Genomic DNA, 22,777 nt, shown 5'->3' on the forward strand with positions numbered 1-22,777 from the left:
AGCGCAACGGGGCTAAAGTGGCTTCCTGCCTGCCCTCGCTTTGCACCACTCCCAGAAGCAGCCGACACGTCCCTGCAGCCCCTGGGGGTGTATGTCCTGTATGTTTGGTTTTGTGGGAGTAGTCACCAGAAAGTTGGCAACTCAACCCTCCCCTGTCTCCCGAACCCCTTCCCTACCTCCCTCTCCCCCATCACCCCTCTCCCGGTTCCCAAACCCCTTCCCTCCCCTTCCCCATAGACCCTCCCCCAACTCCTGAACCCTTCCCGTCCCTCATAGTCCCTCCCCCAGCTCCTGAACCCCTTCCCTCCAGGGGTGGCTCTATGTCTGGGGTCCCCAACGCGGTGCCCGTGGGGGCATCTAAATGCGCCCACGTCCTGGCCGGCGGTCGAGCATCTGCCGAAATGCAGGTGAAACTGGGCGGCATTTTGGCGGATGCTCGACCGCCGCCAGGGCCCTTCGTCAGGCGGGGGGTGGGGACCGCGGCTCTATGTGGTTCGCTGCCCCAAACAGGGCAGGCAGGCGGCTGCGGGGAGCTCCCGCGGGCAGGCGGCCAAAGGCAGCCGGAGCGCCCGGGGCACGTGCGCGGCTGCCTGGAGCCGCCTCTGCGTCCCTCGCCTGGCCCCGCCCCACGGCTCCCGAGCCCCGCCCTCTCCTCTCCCGCCCCGGCCCCTCGCCCCGCCCCGCCCCGCCTCGCCTCGAGCCCCGCCGGCTGCCGAACCCCGCCCCTCACCCCGCCCTGTCGGCTCTAGCCCCGCCCATCGCCCCGCCCCCGGCCCCCACGCCCCCCCACGAGCCCCGCCGGCAGCCGCACCCCGCCCCTCGCCCCCCCTCGCCCCCCTCGCCCCGCCCCCGCGCGGAGCATGCCGGGAGGGGCGCTGCGGCCGGCGGGTGGGCGGGAGGCGGCGCGGGGCCGCCATGTCTCGGCGGCGGGGCTGGCGCTGGCCCTGGCCCTGGCTCTGGCTCTGGCTGCGGGGCGCGGCGGCGGGGCTGGCGCTGGCGCTGCTGGGCCTGGCCTGCCTGGTGCTGCGGGGCCTGGGCCCGGGCGCGGCGCTGCTGGGCGCGGCGGGGGCCTGGGGCGCCCTGAGGCCCGGCCCGGGGGCCGCGCAGGCCGGGGCCCCGGGGCGGCCACAAGGCGCCGGCCAAGGCCGCGGCCAACGGGGCCCGTTCGCTATGGGCGGGCAGCTGGGCCGGGCCGAGCCGCGCCCCGCCGGGGAGCCGGGACCGCGCTGCCGGGCCCGAGCCGCCGCCGCGCCGTGGGGTAAGCGCGGAACGACCCCGTCACTGCCCCCGGTCCTGCCCTCCCCGGACCCCACTGACCCCGGCCCCCGTCACCCTCCGCATGTCCCGGCCCGAGCCGCCGCCGCGCCGTGGGGTAAGCGCGGACCGACCCCGTCACTGCCCCCGTCACTGCCCCTCACCCGGACCCCACTGACCCCGGCCCTGCCCCTCACCGGACCTCCTCTTCCCCGGCCCCCATCTCCCCCACTGACCCCGGTCCTGCCCCTCACCCGGACCCCACTGACCCCTCACCCCTCCCCATGTCCCGGCCCGAGCCGCCGCTGCGCGTGGGGTAAGCGCGGACCCATCCCCAGTGACCCCCGGTCCTTCCCCTCACCTGGATCCCCTCACGCCAACCCACTCCCCATCTCCCGGCCTGAGCCGTGGGGTAAGCGCAGGCCGACCTGACCCCACCACTGACCCCCTGTCCTTCCCCTCACCTGGACGACCCCCGACCTCAACCCACTCCTCATTTCCTGGCCTGAGGCCCCCGACTCCCTCGCCGACCCCCCCCCGTCCTTCCCCTCACCCTGACCCCCTCCCTCTTCCCCGGCCCCCCATCTCCCCCCACTGACCCCCCGGTCCTTCCCCTCACCCGGACCCCCACTGACCCTCCCACCTCCCTTCCTCTCCCCTGACTGATCCCCGGCCCCCTCACACTGACCCCATCCTCCTGCCTCCCCTCCCCACTGATCCCCCGACCCCCTCACCCCAACCCACTCCCCATGGCCCGGCATGAGCTGCTGCTGAGCTGTGGTGTAAGTGCGGGCCAGACCTCCACTATCCTCCCTGCCTTCCCTCACCCTGCCCCTGCTAATCCCCCGGCCTCCCTCACTCTATTCTCCCCTCACCCCACCCCACTATCCTCTCTGCCTCCCCTCACTGCATCCCCTCTGATCTCCTCCTGGCTTCCTCCTCTGGACCCCCCACTGTCCCCCACACACACTATCCTCCCAGCCTCCCCTCACCCTGACCTACCCCCCATCTCCTGGCCTGCTGCCTTGCATTGGGGTAAGAGCTAACTCCCGACCTCCCTCTGACCCACCCAGCCCTTTTCCCACAGCCCGCCGCACCCCCTTGACCTGTCTAGCTCCCTCACCAGCCCAACATCCCTCAGCCCTTCCCTTCACCCCCACAATCTCCCCACCCTGGCTTCCTCCCGCCCCGGCCCATCATGCCACCTCGCCTTGGGATAAGAACTGAGCCCCCTCACCTTCCTCTGACCCACCCAATACTTCCCCCTCATCCTGTCCCCCCCGCCACTGAACCCGATGAGCCTTCCCAGACCCATCCCACAGCCTTGCCTTGGGGTACAAGCGGACCGACCTCCCGCCTCTCCCCTCACCCTGCCCACTGAACACCCCCTCAGCCTCCCCTCATCTCCCAGCCTGCCATGTCTCCTTGCCTCGGGGTAAGAGTGGACCGTCTCCACCTGCCAGCCGTTCCCCCCCCACTTTGCCCTGATTCACCCCTCCCAGCTTCCCCTCACCCCTGCCCACCCCCCATCTCCCAGGCTGTCCTGCAACCTCATCTTGGGATACCGCACCAGCCCGACCCCCCCAACCCATCCAGCCTCCCCTCACCAGCCCGACACCCCTCTGTCCAGCCCTTGCCCCTCACCCCAACTCACCCTCTGACCGTGCCATCTTCCCTCCAGCCCAGCCTCATGCCTCACCTTGGGGTAAGAGTGGACCGACCCTCCTCAGCCTTCCCTCTCATCCATTGATCCCCCAGCCCAACCTGCGGCCTTGCCCCGTCCTCTCTGGTCCCCGAGCCTGCCCTGCCCTTCCAATGCCCCCACACTCCCTCCGCTATGACTCCCCATCGCCCCCCAGCCCAACCTGCCTCCTCAGGCCCCCTCACTCCTGCCTGCCCCATCAGCCCCAGCTGGCCAGCTCCCCCTTCAGTCTGCTACATTCCCCCCGACCTCCCCCTACCCGTTCCTCTGCTCCCATTCCCAGCCTGGACCACTGCCTTGCCTTCAGCTAAGGACTGGACTGATCATCCCCAGCCCTCCCTCACCCTGATCCCGCTCAGCCCATCCACTCCCACCGACCCTGTAGGCTGATCCACTTCTTGGCCTTTGGGTAAAGACCAGACTGCCCCATCACTCCCAGCTTGACCTGCCACCTCTCCTTCAGGAAAGGACCAGACCTGCCCCCAAAGCCTCCTAGCCCAACCCCCGGAGCCCCAACCCACGGCCTCTCTTCCCAGTAAAGATGGGACCAATCTGCCCCAGCCACCTCCTCCCAACCTCCCCATTCTTCCTGATGCATCTCCTCTGGGTAAGGATAGGACTGAACCCCCTCTCAGCCCTGCTCCATCCCTGCCCAACTCCTCATCCCCAATCCATGCTGCCCCCTCGCTCTCCTTCAAGTAAGGACAAGATGGATCCCTCCTCCCCATTGCTCCCTCCTCAACCCCCATTTGGGGGGCAGCCCCCTCTCTATTATCCTCCTGTCCTTGCTGTCCCTCCTGGCCCCCTCAACTCAACTCCCATTTAGCTTTCCTTGGCCCTGCTACCCCCAACCCTTCTGGGGAATGCCCCCCCTTCCCTCCCCACTGTCTGATCTTCCCCCTCTTGTGCTGCTTCTGGGGTACCCCTTCTTCCAGCATTGGGCAGAAGGCCCCACCGTGGAGCTGGGGGGCGGGGAGGCTCCCTGCTTTTGGTGGGTTCTGGGAATAGGTCTCTCCCCAAGCACGTCTGTGCTCTGAAGGTACCAACTTGGGAAGAACATCCAGAGGATTTACCTCCCTCCTAGTATCCGGTTTGGGGAATGCAGGCAGGTAGCAGAGAGCTGGCACCACAGTGTGTGAAGCCCCCTTCTCCAGGCAGGAGAGGAAACCCTCTTCTTGCAGGGCATTCTCCAGGCAGCTCTGTGGGGCACTTGGGCTTTGTGGGTTCTACCCCACTCCATACAAGCTCCTAAGCAATCAGCTGGTTCGGGAGGGGATGGGTGGAGCAAGTGGGAGTGGGGGAACGCTCCCACTTCTCTCTGGGATTTTGGTCAGGCTTCATGGGGATTTTTTGCATTTCTGTTGCAATGGATACTCTGCATGTGTACACAGGGAAGTCTGGAGCTCCAGGGCATCATCCCAACATATGCAGGGAGTGGGTAATGCTTTGGGCCCTCACAAGTTGCTGTCTCCTTAGGCTGGCATGGGTGGGCAAAAATGGGCTGAGCACAGCAGCATCTTAGCATCCCCATGTAAGCTCTTTGGGGTAGGGAGTAGACCACCACATTGTGTGTGTGCATACAGCGCCTAGCACAATGGCGTCCTGGCCTTTGACTTGGGCTCCCAGTAACACATGCTGCTGTTACTACTAATGATGTAAATAGCGATGGCCTCTCACTCCTGTTCTCTAAGGTCTTGGCCACACTTACTACTTATAGGTTCTTAAAGTGCAAAAACTCTGTTTATAATGGCTAACAAAGTTTGTGCCTGTTACATGGATCTCCTGCAGCCTACTTACCAGCATGTTAACCGTGTTTGAACCCTGGCTCTGGAGAACAGTTCTGTTGAAAATAGTTCAGCTGTAGTATGGCAGGGCACAAACTCTGTTAACCAGTTCTTAGAATTGGGTCTGATTTGTGCTTGGTGGGGCTGGGGCATTGCTGAGATGCAGGCTTGATGACTCTGGTGCAGCCCCCATGGAGGAGCTGGTAGTAGTTACAGAAAGGAACCATGTGCCCATACCCTCCCTTGTGATTACTACAGAGGAGTAGAGGCTGGGAAACAAATTGAAGGGAGGCAGAGACCCCATTCCCCTTTATGCCAAGACAGCATGACTGGGAAATTCCCTTTGAAAAACATCCTGGGAGTGGTGCTGTGTCTGGGCTGCATTGTTACTCCTGGGGGAATTCTGCACCACTACGCATGCGCAGAATAGATGTCCCCCGCAGATTTATTTGATTCCGTGCAGAAAAATGACTTTCTGATGGGGAAGCAAAGGGAAGTCACAAGAGTGGTCATGCAACCCTCCTCAGCAATATGTTTCAGGTGCCCAGGCAGTGAGGTAAAACACTGTGGGGCAGGAGGCAGGACTGGGGAAGACCCAGATGACGGACGGCTCCTACCCTACGCCGGCTCAGCTGCTAGGCTGGGCTGTGGAGGATGGGACTTCCTCTTCCCTTGCATGGCAACTGGGGCCGGGTCAGACCTACCCCCAGATTTCTCCCCGGCCTGCAGGAAGCTCTGCAAATTCCCCACCACCGCTTCCCGCATGAATTGCTCCTCAGTTACAGGGGGAAGGATCCCTGTACGGGGAGCAGCTCCCCCATCCGCCCAACCCCATACATTCAGACCCCCACACCAAGCCTCACCCCTCTGCACTCAAGAACCCCCATGATGAGTCCCACTCCCCCAGCATCTAGACCTCCCACTAAGCCCCCCAGATCTACCCCTGCTGAGCCCCAACCACCTTCACATGGACCCCTCTGCAGAGTCCCATTACCTTTGTACCCAGAACCCCTGCCCCTGGGTATCCAGATCCCCTCCGCACCCAGATCCCCCATTGAGCCGTTCGCACCCAGATTGCCCCAAACAGAACCCTTTCAACCCCCAACTGGATCCCTCCACACTTGGATCCAGCCTTGCTGAGCCTACCTGCCCACACCTAGTGCCCCGGGCATGGAAGTGCAGGGCCTTGGAGTGTTTCTGGGGCAGGCCGGGTCCTTGTGCCGTGTCAGGGTTGGGTGCAGCCTCACCGCTGAGTCCGTGTCCCGGGGGGAGCTGTACAGTGATCTCCCACCTCTGTGCAGCCAGGGGCCTGTGCCCCCCAAGGCCACGCTGGAGCCTCCACATTTATTTGACAAATAACATTTGCAGAATTTTAAAATATTGTGCGCAGAATTTTAATTTTTTGGCACAGAATGCCCTCAGGAGTATATTGTGGAACCAAACGGTGTGGAGTGAATTCACATCCTGCCCAGAGACTATCTTCTGCAAGACTGGCCTAGGGTCGAGGCACCTTGGTTTATTTTGGAGTGGCTCCTCCCTCCACTTAGTTCAAGCCAAAACTTAGATTTTGCAAGAGACTACTATAGAGGTTGAAATCCGAGGTTCTGTTTTCAGAGCTGAATATTTCTTCTGTTCCTAGCAATGAGTCAACTTTCATAAACTATTCCTCCCCACCTCATGAGTAAGAGTGACTGGGTTGCAGCTGGAATGTTTGTGTCTCTGGAGTTGGTGGGAGAACTGCTTACCCAGAGTCTCTGCCAAGTGTTCTTTCATTGGCTTCCTGTTAAATAAGCTGGAGGGGGGAATCTCCAAATAGATTAGTATTTGTTTGGTGCTGCCACATGCTAATGGTTCTGTGGATGTTTTCCCTGCTGTCTGCCCCATATTCTGAAGCTGGGAATAGTCAGACAATCCTGGTGGATTTTACTGCACCGGCATCTCTTCTACAAAGAGAGGGTAGTTCCGAAGGGTAGCTCTCACCAAAACTGGCTGATTTGCCCCAATCCCCTACTGTAGCAGAAGTGTTCCAGTCTTTGTGATGTCTCACCCCCTACCCATACAGCTCAGTCTGCCCATCCCAGAGACCATAAATCCACATGAGATCTGCCTTCTCCTGATGATGGTTTAAAAGGATTGGCAGCTGGATTTTAGGAGTGTAGACAAACTGGTGTATTAGGTCATTAGGCGCACATGAGGAGTAGGGAGTGGATGATTACTGCTTTGCACTGGAATAGTTAGAGGCCTGTAAATCCTCTTTACTGACAGAGGGCTCAGTATGGCCTTGATGCTTGTAACTCTGGCTGGCTCTTCAGAATGTTGAGGGGGGAGATTGGGGGATTGCATGGACACCCCCCCCATGTGTGTTTGCTTGATGCTGACAATGTTAAAGCATTAATCAGAATTGTAATAAGAACTCAACTATTTAATGCCTTCACACCTCTCCTGCTCTTGAGACAGGGTCACAGAGCCAAGATGATTCACAGAAAGATAAAAACCGAGGTCCTCATCACTTAGGCCATGTCCATATTGACCAGGGGCACCTTGTTTTAGTGCCCCTCTGGCAAGAATACTGCCCTTAGCCAAGGTCGTCTTGGCCAGACGGTATGACTGTGGTTACTGGCTTTTGCAAGAGGATGGTTGTTAGCCTTAGTGCCCAGGCCAGATTCTGAAGTATTGATCACACTTTGCTTCCCTACATTCTTGAAGTTTAAAGTGGTATGGTCTTTTCTTGCTGTTGTGTGTTGTTGCTGTGGAGATGCACGCTCCGCCAGCATCGTAGAGGAAGCTGTGTTTTGGTGAGGTTGTGTAGATCGTGTGTAATTCTGGTCACTTACAACTTGTTGGGGGTAACTGTTTGTAATAACTAAAGCAGCCCTTTTCTGAACCTTTCGAGTTTTTCCTTGCAACAAATAATTGCAGCTTCGTGAGCTTAAACTCATTTGATCCCTTGCAATGCATGGAGTGTCTTGGGGTTAGCAAGAGGTACATTAGCTGGCTGGCCACTTATACCCTGTGTTTTTTCTCTGCAGGGATCACCTGACTCCACCAACTCCCTTTGCGCTGACTCCTCGGCGCCGGTATCCAATTCAGCAGGCCCAGTACTCCTCGTTGGGGGCCCTGCCCACAGTATGCCTGGATGGCTACCAGAGGAAAAGCCTGCTATCTGCTCGCAACTCCAGCATGGTGCACAGCCCGGTGACAGTGAAGATTGCACGGCCGGACAGCAACCTGGCTCGCTCTCCACTGTGAGTACAGCTTAAGCAGTGGCCCTTCAGCATCCCACTGCACGCGTGGTGCACGCGTACAGCCAGTGCTCACAAACACACTTGTATCTTATGTGTTAGAGGTCACTGAGTGCTGTGCAGAGTAGTGTTTACCATTCGAGGGTAGGGGCCCTCTCATCTGCAGAGCCCTGCTTCTCCCAGATCTCCGCACTTACTGGTAGCAAGCAGGTTATAGCTCCTGTGTGGTGACTGGCTCTGGATGCACTGAGGTAGTGTGCGCACTGGTGGTTACACTTATGCATCACTTCCTGCTACTAACAGCCCTGTAAAACCTCCCCTTAATGAATCACAATGGGGAGAGTAGCCTGCTTGGGAAAATGGGTTGTTTGCTCTTCCCTTGGTGGCTTGATGCGCTCTTCCCTGGGGGAGTGTCTGTAGCCCATGGCCCTGTAGTGACTTTTTAATCCCCCTCTCAAGCATCACTTCATTGCCATGGAAAGGATTATGAGGTCACAAGCTAGTCCTGAAGCTGCACTGGCGATGCTGCCTAGATTATTTCTCTTTCTTTAGAGGGGGGCTAGTCTTCAGATGTGCTGTGCTGTTGGGGTTCAAGGCGCAGGGGAGCTCAGCACGTGCAGCACCACTAATGGGGAGGAGGTGGGTGCCCGCTCTCCCTTAACTCCTGGCTTTACATTGCAGCTTGGAGCAGCTGGTTTCGCCAATGGCCTTGTCATGCAATAGCACCCTGGACCCATGTGCAAAGGAGACTGTCCTGAGTGCCCTCAAAGAGAGCAGGAAGAGGGCTGTGGAGGAGGAGGACCAGAGTTTCCCCAGTGGTCAGGAGAACAAAAGGAGGTAATAAGTTAGTGGGCCTGGGTGCTATCTTTGTGTGTCTGAAGCAGTGCGGTGGATGTGCCAGGTGCTTCACTCTCTTCAGTATCGATATACAGGCAGCCCGCCAGCTGTGAACATGGAAGCAAACAGCTGGCCTTTCCATTGTGGCTAGTAATCTGAAACAGAACTTTGGTTTCCTCTTGCTGACCAGCGTTAATAGCAATCTGGTATCTGTGCCCTTCCAGTTACCTTCAGAAAGCCTCGAAGACGTCTCTTTTGAGGAAGAGGAAAAACATTCTGTTTGGGTTTCTATCGTGGAAGTTTCAAATGCCAAGCCTGGTCTCCCCTGCTTTGGTGGAGGGCTTTGACAGGGGCCTGGTGTGTGGATTGAAGGCTCTCTCAGCACTTGGTTGAAGGGGTAGAGGAGTTGGAATCCTAAAACAATCACTTCCAGCTGCTCGGATTCTTAAGTCTGGTTTATTAACTCCCATTTAAATGTAACCACCCCTTCCTCTCACTTCACCAGGTCTCGCTTCCATATTTTTATCATAAATGAATCAGTTCTCCAGTCAGCCTCTGTCTTTAGAGAGAAATGGGATACGCGCGTCCTGAATTTCTGATGTAAAACAAAACTTGACCATTTAAAATCCGTTGAGATCTCCTTTATATATCTCAATAAGCAAAAAAAGCATGCATGTTTTTCTGTCAAGAAATGATGGGGGAAAATATTTCCCAGTTTCCATTCGTTAAGGTTAATGAGAACACCAGACCTTAGGTCTGCAGCAGTATCTTTCCCCAGGATCTTAGGAAGGAGTAGGATAGAAATCAGTGGATGCCATCCTCTTTCTGGTGGAGCCTTCTTGGAACTCTCCTCTCTTCCAGCTGTGTTTTCCTTCTGTCCATTTCTGTATGTGTGGGTTTGTCTTGTGGCTCTCCATGTCTGTCCCTTGCTTGCCATGAGGCTGCAGGCTGCTTGCAGTGAGAAGTCCATTGGGGCTGGGTGTATGCGCTCTTGCAGATGAATTGAATGCTAGAGAACAGAGAAGAGAAGCTTGGGCTCATGAGATACTGTTTGAGTCTGTCATCCTGTATGCTGCTCCTGGCCCCACTATTAGATGTCAGTTTGAGAGCCCAGGGGATGAGTGGCTTTCAGGGAGCAACCAGTTGCTTTTCCCACTGCTGCAAGAGCACACTTTCAATTGGAGTTGTAGTGGCTTATGCAGCTTTCTCCTCTCCCACTGCTCTTCTCTGTACTTCTTGGACTGGTGAATGTCCGGTCCCACCTCCCAAGGCGGGGGACACAGGATGAATACGATCCTATAAAGAGTGGTAGAGGGTGAGCATGGACGTTGACACTTTATTCTCCTTTCTGACCTTGGCTCCACAGCTGTGTAACAGTAACCCATTTCAAAGCACTTAGCCAGCGGGGGAGCGTGAGGAGGTTATGTAGGCAGAAAGCTCACTGCTCAGTGACTTGTGTCAGCTACGTCCTATCTTAGCACCAACAGCCTGAGGCCACCTTTGTACTGCCAGCGGTTATGCCTGGCACGTGGGCAGCATCTGGTGTGGCTTGCACTTGAGAGAAATGCAGTCAAGCTTGGCAGTAGAACTGACCAGAGGATGACGATTCTGTTTCAAGGCAACTTCCAAGGTTTTGACATTTGTTGTCATTCCACATTGGAACAAAAATTAAAACTTCTGAACGTTTTCATGAAAACAGAATTCTGTCAGTGTTGATTTTCAGATGAAAACATGGGTGGGCCGGTCTGTCTGGTCATGTCTGTCTAGTTAGGGCAATGGGTGGGTTGGACTAGATACCTCCTGAGGTCCCTTCCAACCCTGAGATTCTATGATTCTATGTAGGAGTTCAGGGTTCCAGAGCGGAGATTTTCATCAGATTGCTGGATTGGGTGGGTCCTTCTGAACACTGAGGATTTCCTCATGTCTTTTTCTTGCAGACGCCATGACAGCAGTGGCAGTGGGCAGTCTGCATTTGAGCCTCTGGTAGCCAATGGAGCCCCAGCTTCTCTGGTACCCAAGTAAGTGCCTGTCAGACTCTAAAGGGGCTAGTGGTGGCTAACGGGCAAAGCCAAAAGGCTCTGCAGACTTGGCCAGTCGAGTGGAGGCCAGAGGATAAAGCAGTGTGCGTTTCCTTCCTGAAGTGCAATTTATTGAAATAGCAGGCAGGGCTAGAGCTGGGCTTCCTGTCCTGTGACCCAAGCTCTGGGGGAGGAAAGACCTCTAGGAGGTGTCCAGTGCTGGGCTGGATTCTCTCTGTATGGAGTGGAGCTTGGCCTGAGCTGCTGGCAGCCCCCTGCTCAAGATCTTGGCTGCACAAGCTGAAAAAGGAAAACTGAAAACCCTGCCCCTCCCTCAAAAAATCATCCATACTAACCTGTCAGAGAGAGGGGCTGGGTGGGAGACTCCCAAAACATGTGGATGTGGGGATTGCATGAAATTAAAACTGGGCAAAACTTTTTTTGGTGAATGGTATTAACTGAAAAACACATTTTTCAGGCCCCAAAATTGTGTGTGAATTTAAGTTAAATTCAGCGAATAGTTTCATCCAGGAAAAATGGAAAATCTTGAAAGTCAAAGCTGTTTTTTTTAATATAGTTAAATCTCTAAACAAAACATCAAGTGCTAAACACCTGAGAATAAAACATTTTTGTGTGAAATGAGACAAACGCCTGATATGAGACTCTCCATTTTTTGTTTTGATGAGAAAAACAAAAAATTAAGCTTTGGTTCAAATCAAACTTTTTTGGTTCAGCCCCCAAACTGAAAATTCAATGATTTACTTACCTTCATTAGTAATCACCTCTCCCTCTTTCTCTAGGCCAGGCACTTTGAAGAGGGCCCTTGTTTCCCAGTGCCTAGATGATTGCTTGAGCAAGAGATCGCGCACTTCTTCCATCAGCTCCATGAACACCACATATGCTGGTGGGATTCCCAGCTCCATCCGCAATGCGATCGCTAGCTCCTACAGCTCCACCCGGGGACTCTCGAAGGTAGGTCACAGCATTTCTAATAAACCACCTGGAATTCACAGGAGAGACAGTGGTTTGGGGTGGCATGGCCTCATGAGAATAAGGCAGCATTGCCAGGTGCCTGGCAGTAAACCAGAGTAGTCTTTCTTCAGCTTCATGCAGTACAAACACCTTCCGCAGAGCATCCTCCAGCATTGGCTAAAGCCAAGGGGTGTCATGGAATACAGCCCCCTCAAACAGACCAGAACACTGTGATTTCCTTATGATTTAGTTTCAGTTCGATGATGCTCAGTTTGGATTGTTCTAGGTAAAACAAAATGTAAAATCAGAACCATTCTCCTGTCATGCCACCCTCCTTCAGGCTGCAGTTGGCCAATGTTTGAGTCCAGCATTTTCAGCTTTGATCCAGGGCTCTTAGGCAATTGCTAATCTACAAAAAAAAATAATGGTGTTGAAATGACTCCTTTGTCATCAGACAGGACTGTAAAATTGCTGATGCAGCATAAGGGGAAAAAGGGGTAAACAGGTGGCAACATTTGCAGCTGATACAAAACTACTCAAGATAGTTAAGTCCCAGGCAGACTGTGAAGAGCTACAAAGGGATCTCTCAAAACTGGGTGACTGGGCAACAAAATGGCAGATGAAATTCAGTGTTGCTAAATGAAAGTAATGCACATTGGAGAACATAATTCCAACTATATATATAAAATGATGGGGTTTAAATTAGCTGTGACCACTCAAGAAAGAGATCTTGGCGTCATTGTGGATAGTTCTCTGAAGACATCCACTCAATGGGCAGCAGCCGTCAAAAAAGTGAACAGAATGCTGAGAATAATTAAGAAAGGGATAGATAAGAAGACAGAAAATATCACATTTCCTCTATATAAATCCATGGTACATCCACATCTTGAATACTGTGTGCAGATGTGGTCACCCCATCTCAAAAAAGATCTATTGGAATTGGAAAAGGTTCAGAAAAGAGCCACAAAAATGATTAGGGGTCTGGAATGGCTGCCATATGAGAAGAGATTAATAAAACTGGGACTTTTCAGTTTGGAAAAGAGACAGCTAAGGGGAGATGTGATTGAGGTCTATAAAATCATGACTAGTGTGGAGAAAGTAAATAAGAGTGTTATTTACGCCTTCTCATAACACAAGTACTAGGGTTCACCAAATGAAATTAATAGGCAGCAGGTTTAAAACAAATAAAAGGAAGTATTTCTTCACACAACGCACAGTCAACCTGTGGAACTCCTTGCCAGAGGATGTTGTGAAGGCCAAGATCACAACAAGGTTCAAAAAAGAACTAAATACGTTCATGGAGGACAGGTCCATCAATGGCTATTAGCCAGGCTGGGCAGGGATGGTGTCCCTAGCCTCTGTTTGCCAGAAGCTGGGAATGGGCGTCAGGGGATTGATCACTTGATGATCACCTGTTCTGTTCATTCCCTCTGGGGCACCTGGCACTGGCCACTGTCAGTAGACAGGATACTGGGCTAGATGGACCTTTGGTCTGACCCAGTAGGGCCTTTCTTAGGTTCTTATAAGAGCAGATAACTGAACTTTACTATCCTTCTGCGGGCTTAACTGCTGCTGTTCTACCCTCTTTCTTTTGTACCTCCTTGTCTCCTGAGCCAGAGGGGACCCTGGGCATCAAACCTGATGCACCTTTTTAAAATAAATCCATGGGAAAATTGCATATTGCATGCCATTCTGATTTCCCCATTCAAAAAAAGATTAGATTTGGAAAGATACAGAAAAGGGCAACAAAAATGATTAGGGTATGGAACAGGTTCCATAGGAGAGATTAAAAAGACTGGGACTATTCAGCTTGGAAAAGAGATGACTAAGGGGGGTTATGATAGAGATCTACAAGATCATGAATGGTGTGGAGAAGGGGAATAAGGAAGTGTAATTTACCTCTTCACATAACGCAAGAACCAGGCCTCACCCGATGCTATTAACAGGTAGAAGGTTTAAAACAAACAAAAGGAAGTATTTCTTCACACAATGCACAGTCAACCTGTGGAACTCACTGCCAAGGGATGTTGTGAAGGCCAAGACTATTAGAGTTCAAAAAGGAATTAGATAAGTTCATGGAGGATAGGTCCATCAGTGGCTATAAGCCAAGATGGTCTGGGATGCAACCCCATGCTCTGAGTATCCCTAAGCCTCTGACTGCCAGAAACTGGGGCTGGACGATGGGATGAATCACTTGATAATTGCCATGTTCTGTTCATTCCCTCTGAAGTATTTGGCACTGGCCACTGTTTGAAGACAGGATCCTGAGCTAGATGGACCATTGCTGTGACCCAGTATGGCCATTCCTCTTATTACGATTCCTGTAGGAAATGTTCCCTAGGTTCAGTCTCACCTGAAATGTGCCACTTTCAATGGAAAAACGCTACAGTCCCTGAGGTAGGATTAACTGTAACTTGTGTGGTGTTGCTGAGAGCACAGCCTGCTCTTGCCAGAGGAACTCAATGTGCTTATGGGTCTAGGGTATGTCTACACCGCAGTTAAAAACCTGCGGCAGGCCTGTGCCGCTTACTCAGGTTCTCAGGGCTCGAGCCAAGAGGCTAATTGTGGTGTTGACATTCGGGCTGAGGCTGTGTGGCTCAGGCTCTAGGGCCCTGCAAAGTGGGAGGCCCCAGAGCTCTGGTTGCAGCCCAAGCCCTAACGTCTACACCACAATTAAACAGCTCTGCGAGCCCAAGTCAGCTGGCACAGGCCAGCTGGGGGGCGTCTGATTGCAGCATAGACCTATCCTAAGGCTCTAGTCTCTTCACCAGCCAGATCATTGTTGCTTTATTTGTTACAAAGGGGACCAATACAGCCTGTGGGGCTGGCCAGGAGCACAGGGCATTTAGCTTCCTGGTATGAATTACCTTTTAATGGTCTCTCTCTCTCTGGGTTCCAGCTGTGGAAGAGAAGTGGCCCGAGTACTTCCCCTCTCTCCAGTCCAGCATCTTCCCGCTCTCAGACACCGGAGAGGCCTAACAAGAAAGCCAGGTAACCAAGCTGTGCTTCCAGTTCAGTGCAGCTTGCATTTGTTGCTGATTCAGTCTGAACAGATGTTGGGGGTATCGTTCTAGCGGTATCCTGTGTGCAGGCTCCAGTTGGGAGGTGGCAAGGCATGTCCAGACGGGGCCGGTGAGGCGTTTTGGACTGCCCTCTTCTCTCTCCCCAAGTCTTGAGCTCTGTGTGAGCCACGCATCTTGGGGCACTCCAACACTTCCCTTCCAAGCCGTCTTGTCCCCTGAAGTCTGGCTGACTTTACTCTCCCTTGTCTTCCTGCTAGCGGCCTAAGGAGGGTTGCACTAGTTCCATTCTCTAGTGTCCGTACCTGTACCCTGCCTGCCCTGCGGCTGATACGGGTTACTGGGCTGGTGACTTCCGATGCTGAGCACACCCTGCTGTTTTTGCCCATTTCCTTGACCTGGATTGTTCACATGTCTGGGGCTGGGAGAAAAGAAAGGGCCCGTTGCCATTTCGTTAACTAACACCCACCTCTGCTGCTCCTAAGGACTCCGTCATAGCTGTCCAAGGGATACAGGGGCACCTGGCTACTTCCAGCCTCCTGCCGTAGTGTTCATCCCTCTGCAGCAAGGGGGGAGGGGGGCCTGTCTGCAGTCCGAGTGTGTGGCACATCAGTCGTAAAACAAATGTTGAAACAGGCTGTTCTCCCAGAATATTCACTGTGAATGTTTGGGTCTAAAGCAAAATGACTCTCAGGCCAGCAAAGTGTGGGTCCCTCAGTGATGTTCTGAGGTTAGCTTTGCCTCTGCAAAGTGCTGGAGGGCTTGTGTGCAATTCTTCCTGTGCTGATATGCCAGACCTCTCCACTGGCCCAAGCGTGCGCCTTTTGCCTCCGGGCACTGTCGAGCTGTTTGGGCTAGAGGCAGCACGGTGCTCAAGGCACTGGTCTTACCAGTGGCTGGCAATTTTGCTTGTGGCTTTCAAGATGATCATTCACAGCGCGTGGGTTGTGTTTAAATCTGTCCTGAAATGTTCGCAGCCCTCAGAGGAGGTGCGTTGGTGTGAACTGGGCTTAACGGGCTTTCTCCTGTCTCTGCAGGGAGGAGGATCCTCACTGGTCCAGCACGTCTACCCCTGTAAAGTCTGACAAGGAGCTGCAGACAGAAAAGGGTGAGTGGGGACAGGGTGTGGCTTGCAAAGCCACTGGGGATGCCAGTTTGCCTCAGGCTCTGCAACTGCCTTGTAAAGGAAAGGCTGCTGGAGAGTCAGAGGAGGCGGAAGTTGGAACCTTCTCTGGAAGTAAGATTTGAATGTGGTCTAGAAACGGAGTAAGTAGGTACTGGGCACAGCAGAGAGGACAGGATGATGCGTCTCCACCAAGTTCCAAGCTGAGCAATGATGGGCCCCTCCCTGTTTCCTCCTGCTGGTTAAATTGGCCAGTGTTCATCATTTGCTGTCCTAAGTGGTTAAACAGCTCCCATGCTTCACCCCGCTGGGGGCTGAGTGTGAGTGGTAGAAAAGTAACCTCAGCTCTAGTTTGTCTGTTGGTTAGTGGAGCACGTTGAGAGGGTGGTGGGCGGCCATTAGAAAGGGCCACTGCACTGCTGCTCTGAGTTACTGAATGGGCTCGTCAGGGTAAGCAGGAGCAAGTCCTGGAGCAGTCTGTCCACATCCCTGGGAGTCTTCGCACAAGCTGCCTCCTCAGTTTGCAGGGTGTGCAAACTGACCACCTCCTCTATCTGGAACCCCCACTTTCGATTGGTTCCTCCCATACTAGCTTTGGAGACTCCTGTGCGGAAGAAGCAGAGTTCCTTGACCTCGCCGTCCGTGTCAGGGAGCAGTGGGAAACGCAAGCGGAAGATCCAGCTGCTTTCTTCTCGCCGAGGAGACCAGCTTACCCTGGTACGTTGCCTCCATGTAGCCCCTCCTGGGCACCTCTGGTAGTGGAATACCCTGCTGCAGGTCCTCCAGGAGTGGGGGGAAGCCTAACTTGGCTGCCCCTAGGGATAGGAGCACCTGCCCTTTGTGGGATGGGAAGTGAAGCCAACCCCAGCTCCTGGTGTCTGGGGAGCTGCTTACTGCTGGGCCTTTCCTGGGCAATACTGTGGCCCACTCAGACCAAACTGAAAACAACCCCAGACCATGTGCAGTTAGTGGGCAAAACAGAGGAGTAGGGATCTGAGTGGCAGACTCTGCTGCATAGCAGTTGCTGCTCTGTGGCTTTACCATGAGTTTGGCTGGGCTGGGCTCTGCCTGCCTCCTTGAGGAAGGGACTAAGCTCACGCAGTTGTTCTTCCCTTGGCAGCCCCCGCCCCCTCAGCTGGGTTATGCTGTCACAGCAGAGGACTTGGATGCAGAAAAGAAGGCAGCACTGCAATGGTTCAACAAAGTTTTGGAGGATAAGACGGGTAAGGACCCCCTCACTGCCGTCCCCTCCCATTTAGGAGGTGCGGTTAGTAGGATACTTACAGTAACTTAATGCTGTAAGCAAGAAACTGAAGGAAACACCCATCCCATAGATTTCTAAGGCCAGAAGGGACCATTATGGTCAGGGGCGGCTCTAGACCCCAGCGCGCCAAGCAGGCGCGTGGGGCGGCCCTTTCCCGGGGGGGCGGCATTTGGCTCCGGTGGACCTGCCGCAGGCATGACTGCGGCGGGTCCCCTCTTCCCGCGGCTCCGGTTGAGCTTCCGCCGGCATGCCAGCGGCCGGTCCACTGGAGCCGCGGGACCACGGCACCCGCCGCAGTCATGGCCTGCGGCAGGTCCGCTCGTCCCGGGCTCCGGTGGACCTGCCGCTGGCATGCCGGCGGGAGCTCAACCGGAGCTGCGGGAAGAGGGGACCCGCCGCGGGACCGGGGAAGGGCGGCGCAGCGCACCGCGCTGCTTGGGGCAGCCTACTGTCTAGAGCCGCCCCTGATTATGGTTAAGGATACGAGTCCGTCATGGAGTCCATGACTTTTGGTGACCTCTGCGATTTCAGCCCCAGGCGGCGCGGGGCTTGGAGGGTGCGGGCCTCGGGCGTCTATGAATTGTTTGACTGTGATCTTACTTAAAAATAACCCTGACAAAATCTTAACCTTAATTATGGTCATCTGGTGTGATCACCTGTGTAACACAGGCCAGAGAACATCACCGTGTGAGTCACCCAGTAGAGCTGCCTTCTCCCAGCAGCTAATGAAGTTGATGATCATAATGGTCCCTTCTGACCTTAAAGTCTATGAAGTTAGATTTTCTGCCACTCTGGGTCCTGAGGAGAACTTCATGAATGACACCCCCGCCCCACCCCAAAACCTGGGGCTTTTAACCCCATGTGAGTCCTCCAGATCCTGGGTGGGGGTGAAGTCCTTGGATCCTTTCAAGAATGTGGCATGTCCTCCAAACGTCACGTCACTGCGTCAGGCTCTGGTTCCATCTTTGGCTGCCCCTGCGTAGCTGGGAAGCCCGGCTAATAGCAAAGCGTGTAAGCATGTTTTTTCTTGTTCTCCAGCAGTAGATGCCACCCCAAGCACTGCTGCAGAAACCACCCCTGCATCTAGGCCTGTGTCATTCACACTGACATCTACTGGGCCTACATCTGTTTCATTGGTCACCGGCACTGGGTCACTCCTGGAGAGTCTGAAGAAGATGCAGAGCAGCCAGAGTGCACTTGTGCTTTCAGGTTAGTGCTCCAGCCAGGACAGGAGTGACCATGGGGCTCTAGTGTGGTGAGGGGAGATGGGAGAACACTGGGAATGGCCTCCGTGAGTCACTAGTCAGTCCCAGCTTGGCAGGGCTTGGAGTTGCAATGTTGCTTCTCCCTGACACAGCTTGTAAAGAGCTGAGTGCAGGAAATCCCAAATGGCGTTTGGTTTAGTGCGTCCTGAACAGCTCTCCAACCCAGAGTGGAACAAGAGCAGCGGTGCAGGAGGGTCTCTAGGGGGAGCTAGCCAGGTTCTAACCTCGTCCCGCAGAGCAGTGCTCTGTTTGGGTCGGGGGGGTTGCTCCAGGTAAGTCTGTCTTGGTGGCAACTTGATAATCTCTCCCAGCCCACCGAGTCCACTTCCTTCATGGCACAACTCAAACTCGGGTAGTAAGTCAGCTGTTCATCTGTAAACGATTTTCTCTCTCCCATAGATTCAGCTGGGGCTGCAGTGACCTCTCAGCTGCCTCGGACAGTTCCCATGGTATTGCTGGATTCAGGTTCACTCCCTGCAGCTGTGTCTGACTCCAAGCCTGGGCCAACATTAAACTTGCCGGCTCCCTTGGCCCCTCCCTCCTCCACTGCCCAGCCTGCCAGCAGTGTGAGCAACCTGGCGATTCCTGCTTCATCTGACCTGGGCGAGACCCCCACCAAGACGCCCTCCCCCCCTAAACCCAGCATTCTCTTTGGGATGCTGAGTACCCCGCCCGCCAGTCAGCCTGGACCAGCGGCAGCAGCCACCGCACCCGCAGCCACCCCCATGTTCAAACCAATCTTTGGCACCCTGCCAAAAAGCGAGAGCATGGCGCTCTCTGCAGCTGGCACCTCTCTGGCAGTCACAGCATGTACCAGCTCTGTGCCTCCCTCGACAGCGTCTTCCTCTGCCGCCACCACCGCCACATTCAAGCCCGTCTTTGGGAACTTGGCAGCTGCGGCTGCACCTATAGCAACAGCGTCTCCTTTCACATTCAAGCAGACACCTCAGCCAGCCCCAGCTGCTGATCTGACAGCAACTTCCACTACAGACACCACCTCTATCTTCACCGGCCTCCCCAGTGCTGTCTTTACTACTGCAGCCACCGCTGCCAGCACACTGAGTGCCACCACTGACGCCACCACAAAGCCAGCCTTCAGCTTTGGACTTGGCGTGCCGCTCACCACCAGTGTATCCAACAGCACAACCGTCACCGCGCCTGTCTCCACTAGAGCAACCCAACCATTCCTCTTCGGAGCCTCTCCAAACCCGGCCCCCAGCACAGCAGCAAGCTTCACGCCTACCGCTCCCATCTTCCAGTTCGGAAAGCCTGCAGCCCCCACTGCCAGCGTTCCAGCAGGCTCCACCTTCGGGCCAGCCCAGGCTGCTCCCAGCACCACTGCTGGCTTTAGCATCTTTAGGGGCACAAATCTGACTTCTACCCCACCAACCACCAGTCAGCCAACGCTGTCGTTTGGTTCCTCCACTGCTGCATTTGGTGGTTCCTTTGGAACAGGTGCAAAACCGCCCCCTCCGTATCCTGGTGCAGCTGGTCAGCCTGCGTTTGCCACTGGCACCCCGGAGAGCCAGCAGCCTACCAGCAAACCTGCCGCTGGCCCCGCGAGCTTCAGTACCCCCGCTTTCGGCTTTGGGGCCTCTGCAGCTCACTCTGCGGCACAGCCGGCGTTTGGGAACAGCTCGCAGCCGGTTTTCGGAGGGACTAATACCCAAGTTTCCTTTGGCACCAACAGCTCCCAGCCAGCTTTTGGAGGCACGACATCCGTGTTCTCCTTTGGAACAGCCACCACTACAACCGCGTCAAGTTTTGGCTCCAACACCCAGCCTACGAAGAGCGGTGCAGGTAGCATGGTATTTGGCGGAACCACCCCCTCTCCGTTCCCCTTTGGGGCGTCCAACCAGCAGAGCACAGGCGCCAGTGCCTTTGCCATGGGAGCGTCTGCCCTGAGCGGGGGCACCCCCTCCGTGGCATTCAGTTTTGGGGCTGGACAGAACGGATCGGCAAGCACAGCAACCCCCTTTGGTTCTTCCCTGACACAGAACACGCTGGGTGCCCAAAACCAGAGCGCGCCGTTCGCCTTCGCTGTGCCTGGCACTCCTGACAGCAAGCCTGTGTTTGGAGGTAAGGTGCAGGGGAGGAAGGTCTGCTGAGCCCTGCTGGGCTGGGCCCCGCATTGGAGCTGGCTTGGGGAGAAAGTGGGAGGCTTGAGCGGATCTAGGCCGTGACCTTGCTGTGCTTTCGTTCTCCCTTTATTCCTCACCCCTCTAAACGTAGGGCTGGCGCTCCCCTCTGCCATGAGCCATTCCTGGGGATCAGGGGAATCCCAGATGGCTGCATTTCCAGTCTTTTCATAGACCAGGGACCACTCCGGCTTCTAGCAGTGGGTCTGCGAGGCTGCATCCGCCGGGAAGGAGTGGGCTGGGGTCACTCTTCTAATAGGCTGAGCTGTGCAAGAGGTTCTGCCCCAGCCGGCAGAGTGAGCTCCCCCAGACTCCGCGAATCCCAGTCTGTTCTGGCCCATGGCTCTGCTGAAGGGAGGCTTCAGGAAGTAGGAAGGGAGTTGATGGGAGATGCAGGAGCCAGTTTTCCCAGGAACTCAAGTGTTTCAGGGAGAGCGGGGAGGTGGTCGCCTTGGGAAAGGGGGAAATGGAAACCCTCTGGGGCTTGGGGGAGTGCACATCACCTCTGCCTGTTGGGAGGCTGGGTGGGGATGTTCCAGCCCTTCCTGTAGGACCTGTGCAGTTTGTTCTCATCGTCTCCTTCCTCCCTTGGCTGAGCTGCACCCCCTTCCCCCACCCCGCGCTAGAGCAGAAGCTTCCCCAAAGTGCACAGGCTCTGACCCTGCTGTGGCCGTGACACAGACTCCCCGTCCTGCTCCTCTAGCCAAGGCTGACAGTGGGGTGTTGTTTTCAGGAACTCCCACTCCCTCCTTCGGGCAGAGCACGCCTGCTCCAGGAGCAGGGCCTGTCGGGAGCAACAGCCTTTCCTTCGGGACCCCCAGCACTCCTGGGTCGGGCTTCGGAGGAGCCAGGCCTCCATTTGGTAAGAGACTTTCCTCGTGGCTTCCTCTTCCCCCAGCTCTGCAACCTGGGGGGTGGTTGGGGATCAGTAGGAGCCCTGTCCCTAAAGCAGAGCCTGCTGTGGGGTGCACTGGCTTCAGACAGGCTCCCAGAGGGAAGTGTCTGTGGGCTGGCTGTTGGGTGGCTGGTACAGCCGGTCCTGGAAGACAGCCTTTGCCTGCCTGCCTGCTCCCTGGGATGGTGGGGGAGGACCGCATCCCCCTCAGAAACAGAACCTGGGTTCTCTGTTTGGGGGTGGAGGGGTGAGCTAGAGTGGAGGAGAGTTCAGTGCTTCACCGTAGCAGTGTGATAGTGCGCGCTCACATTCGCAGGCCCCTGGGAAGTCAGTGCTGCAGTGGGCTTCTTGTGTAGCAGTGTCCGCATCCGATAGACATGGGTAAAGGCTGACAGTGGCTCATGCAATCTCTCTTGCCTCTAGGACCATCAACCCCTGCGTTTTCTATCGGGGCAGGATCCAAGACTGGGCCCCGTCAGCGGCTGCAGGCACGAAGGCAGCACCCCCGCAAAAAATAACCTCTTGGGGCTTCTGTTGGATCTTAGTTCTGGCCCAGCTGTGAAGAGCCCCAGCCCAGCCCCCTGAGCCGAGGGTATCTGAGTTCTAAGTAACCCTTCTGACAAGGAGCCGGGGCCCTTGGGTCAGGCACTCGGTTCTGAAATCGGCTGGAGACGCTTCTGGGTGGCGGCGACTCCGATGCAGGACAGGATAAACCAAACCCTTCGTACTTGAACAGTTCCACAGCTGAGACTGGATAAACTCTGTACATAGCAGCAGCGTTCCTTTCCTCCCGTATTTCTCCAGGGCTCACAATGTGTAATTTCTCCATGGCTTCATCTAGCTGCTCCTGTGCTCTCCTGACCATACTGACAGTTCAGCCTTGCCCATCCCCCATGGACCGAGTGTGTGGCGGGGGACGAGGGGAGGTGCCCACGGTGCGGCTCATATGCACGTTCCCTGTCTGTGCCTAAATGGAAACTCGTGTTCTGCTCCTTCCCATGCTATGTCCCTGCGTTCCCCCGTGTAGCTTTGCTGTAAGTGAGGCTCTTCCCTCCAGGCAGCCGCGTTCCCAGTCTGCCTGGTGGCTGCTGGTCCTGGAAGGGGGGTGTCTTCACTGGCTCCAGAGGCCTTTCCCTGCACGGTGATCTCATGCCCTGGTAAATGCACCTCTCCCCCCTCCTCCTAAGGGACTCCAGCCTCTGGTTTGAACTGGCAGGTGCTGGCTTGCCAGAGGTCTGGCCTGGGCAAATCTAGTAGGTGGGA

At 55.5% G+C, this 22,777-nt stretch overlaps 1 protein-coding gene across 2 annotated transcripts; it reads left to right on the plus strand.

Annotated features, from left to right (window-relative positions):
• The first annotated feature begins 1,129 nt into the window (after positions 1–1,129).
• LOC120387332 (nuclear envelope pore membrane protein POM 121-like) lies at positions 1,130–22,492 on the plus strand. 2 transcript variants are annotated; one of them, XM_039507923.1, is made up of 13 exons: positions 1,130–1,258; positions 7,770–7,985; positions 8,664–8,819; positions 10,757–10,837; positions 11,638–11,809; positions 14,709–14,800; positions 15,867–15,937; positions 16,545–16,669; positions 17,073–17,175; positions 18,255–18,425; positions 18,881–20,560; positions 21,353–21,481; positions 21,938–22,492. In XM_039507923.1, the coding sequence occupies exons 2-13, from the start codon at positions 7,921–7,923 to the stop codon at positions 22,030–22,032; spliced, it is 2,940 nt and encodes a 979-aa protein (XP_039363857.1). In that variant the 5' UTR covers positions 1,130–1,258; positions 7,770–7,920; the 3' UTR covers positions 22,033–22,492. The 2 variants fall into 2 exon arrangements, with proteins under 2 accessions (XP_039363857.1, XP_039363856.1); XM_039507922.1 differs by lacking the exon at positions 1,130–1,258 and having other exon boundaries at positions 7,782–7,985; positions 18,258–18,425.
• The last annotated feature ends 285 nt before the right edge of the window (positions 22,493–22,777 follow it).

Source organism: Mauremys reevesii, linkage group 20 (genome assembly GCF_016161935.1).
Source record: "Mauremys reevesii isolate NIE-2019 linkage group 20, ASM1616193v1, whole genome shotgun sequence".
Classification (NCBI taxonomy): Eukaryota; Metazoa; Chordata; order Testudines; family Geoemydidae; genus Mauremys; species Mauremys reevesii.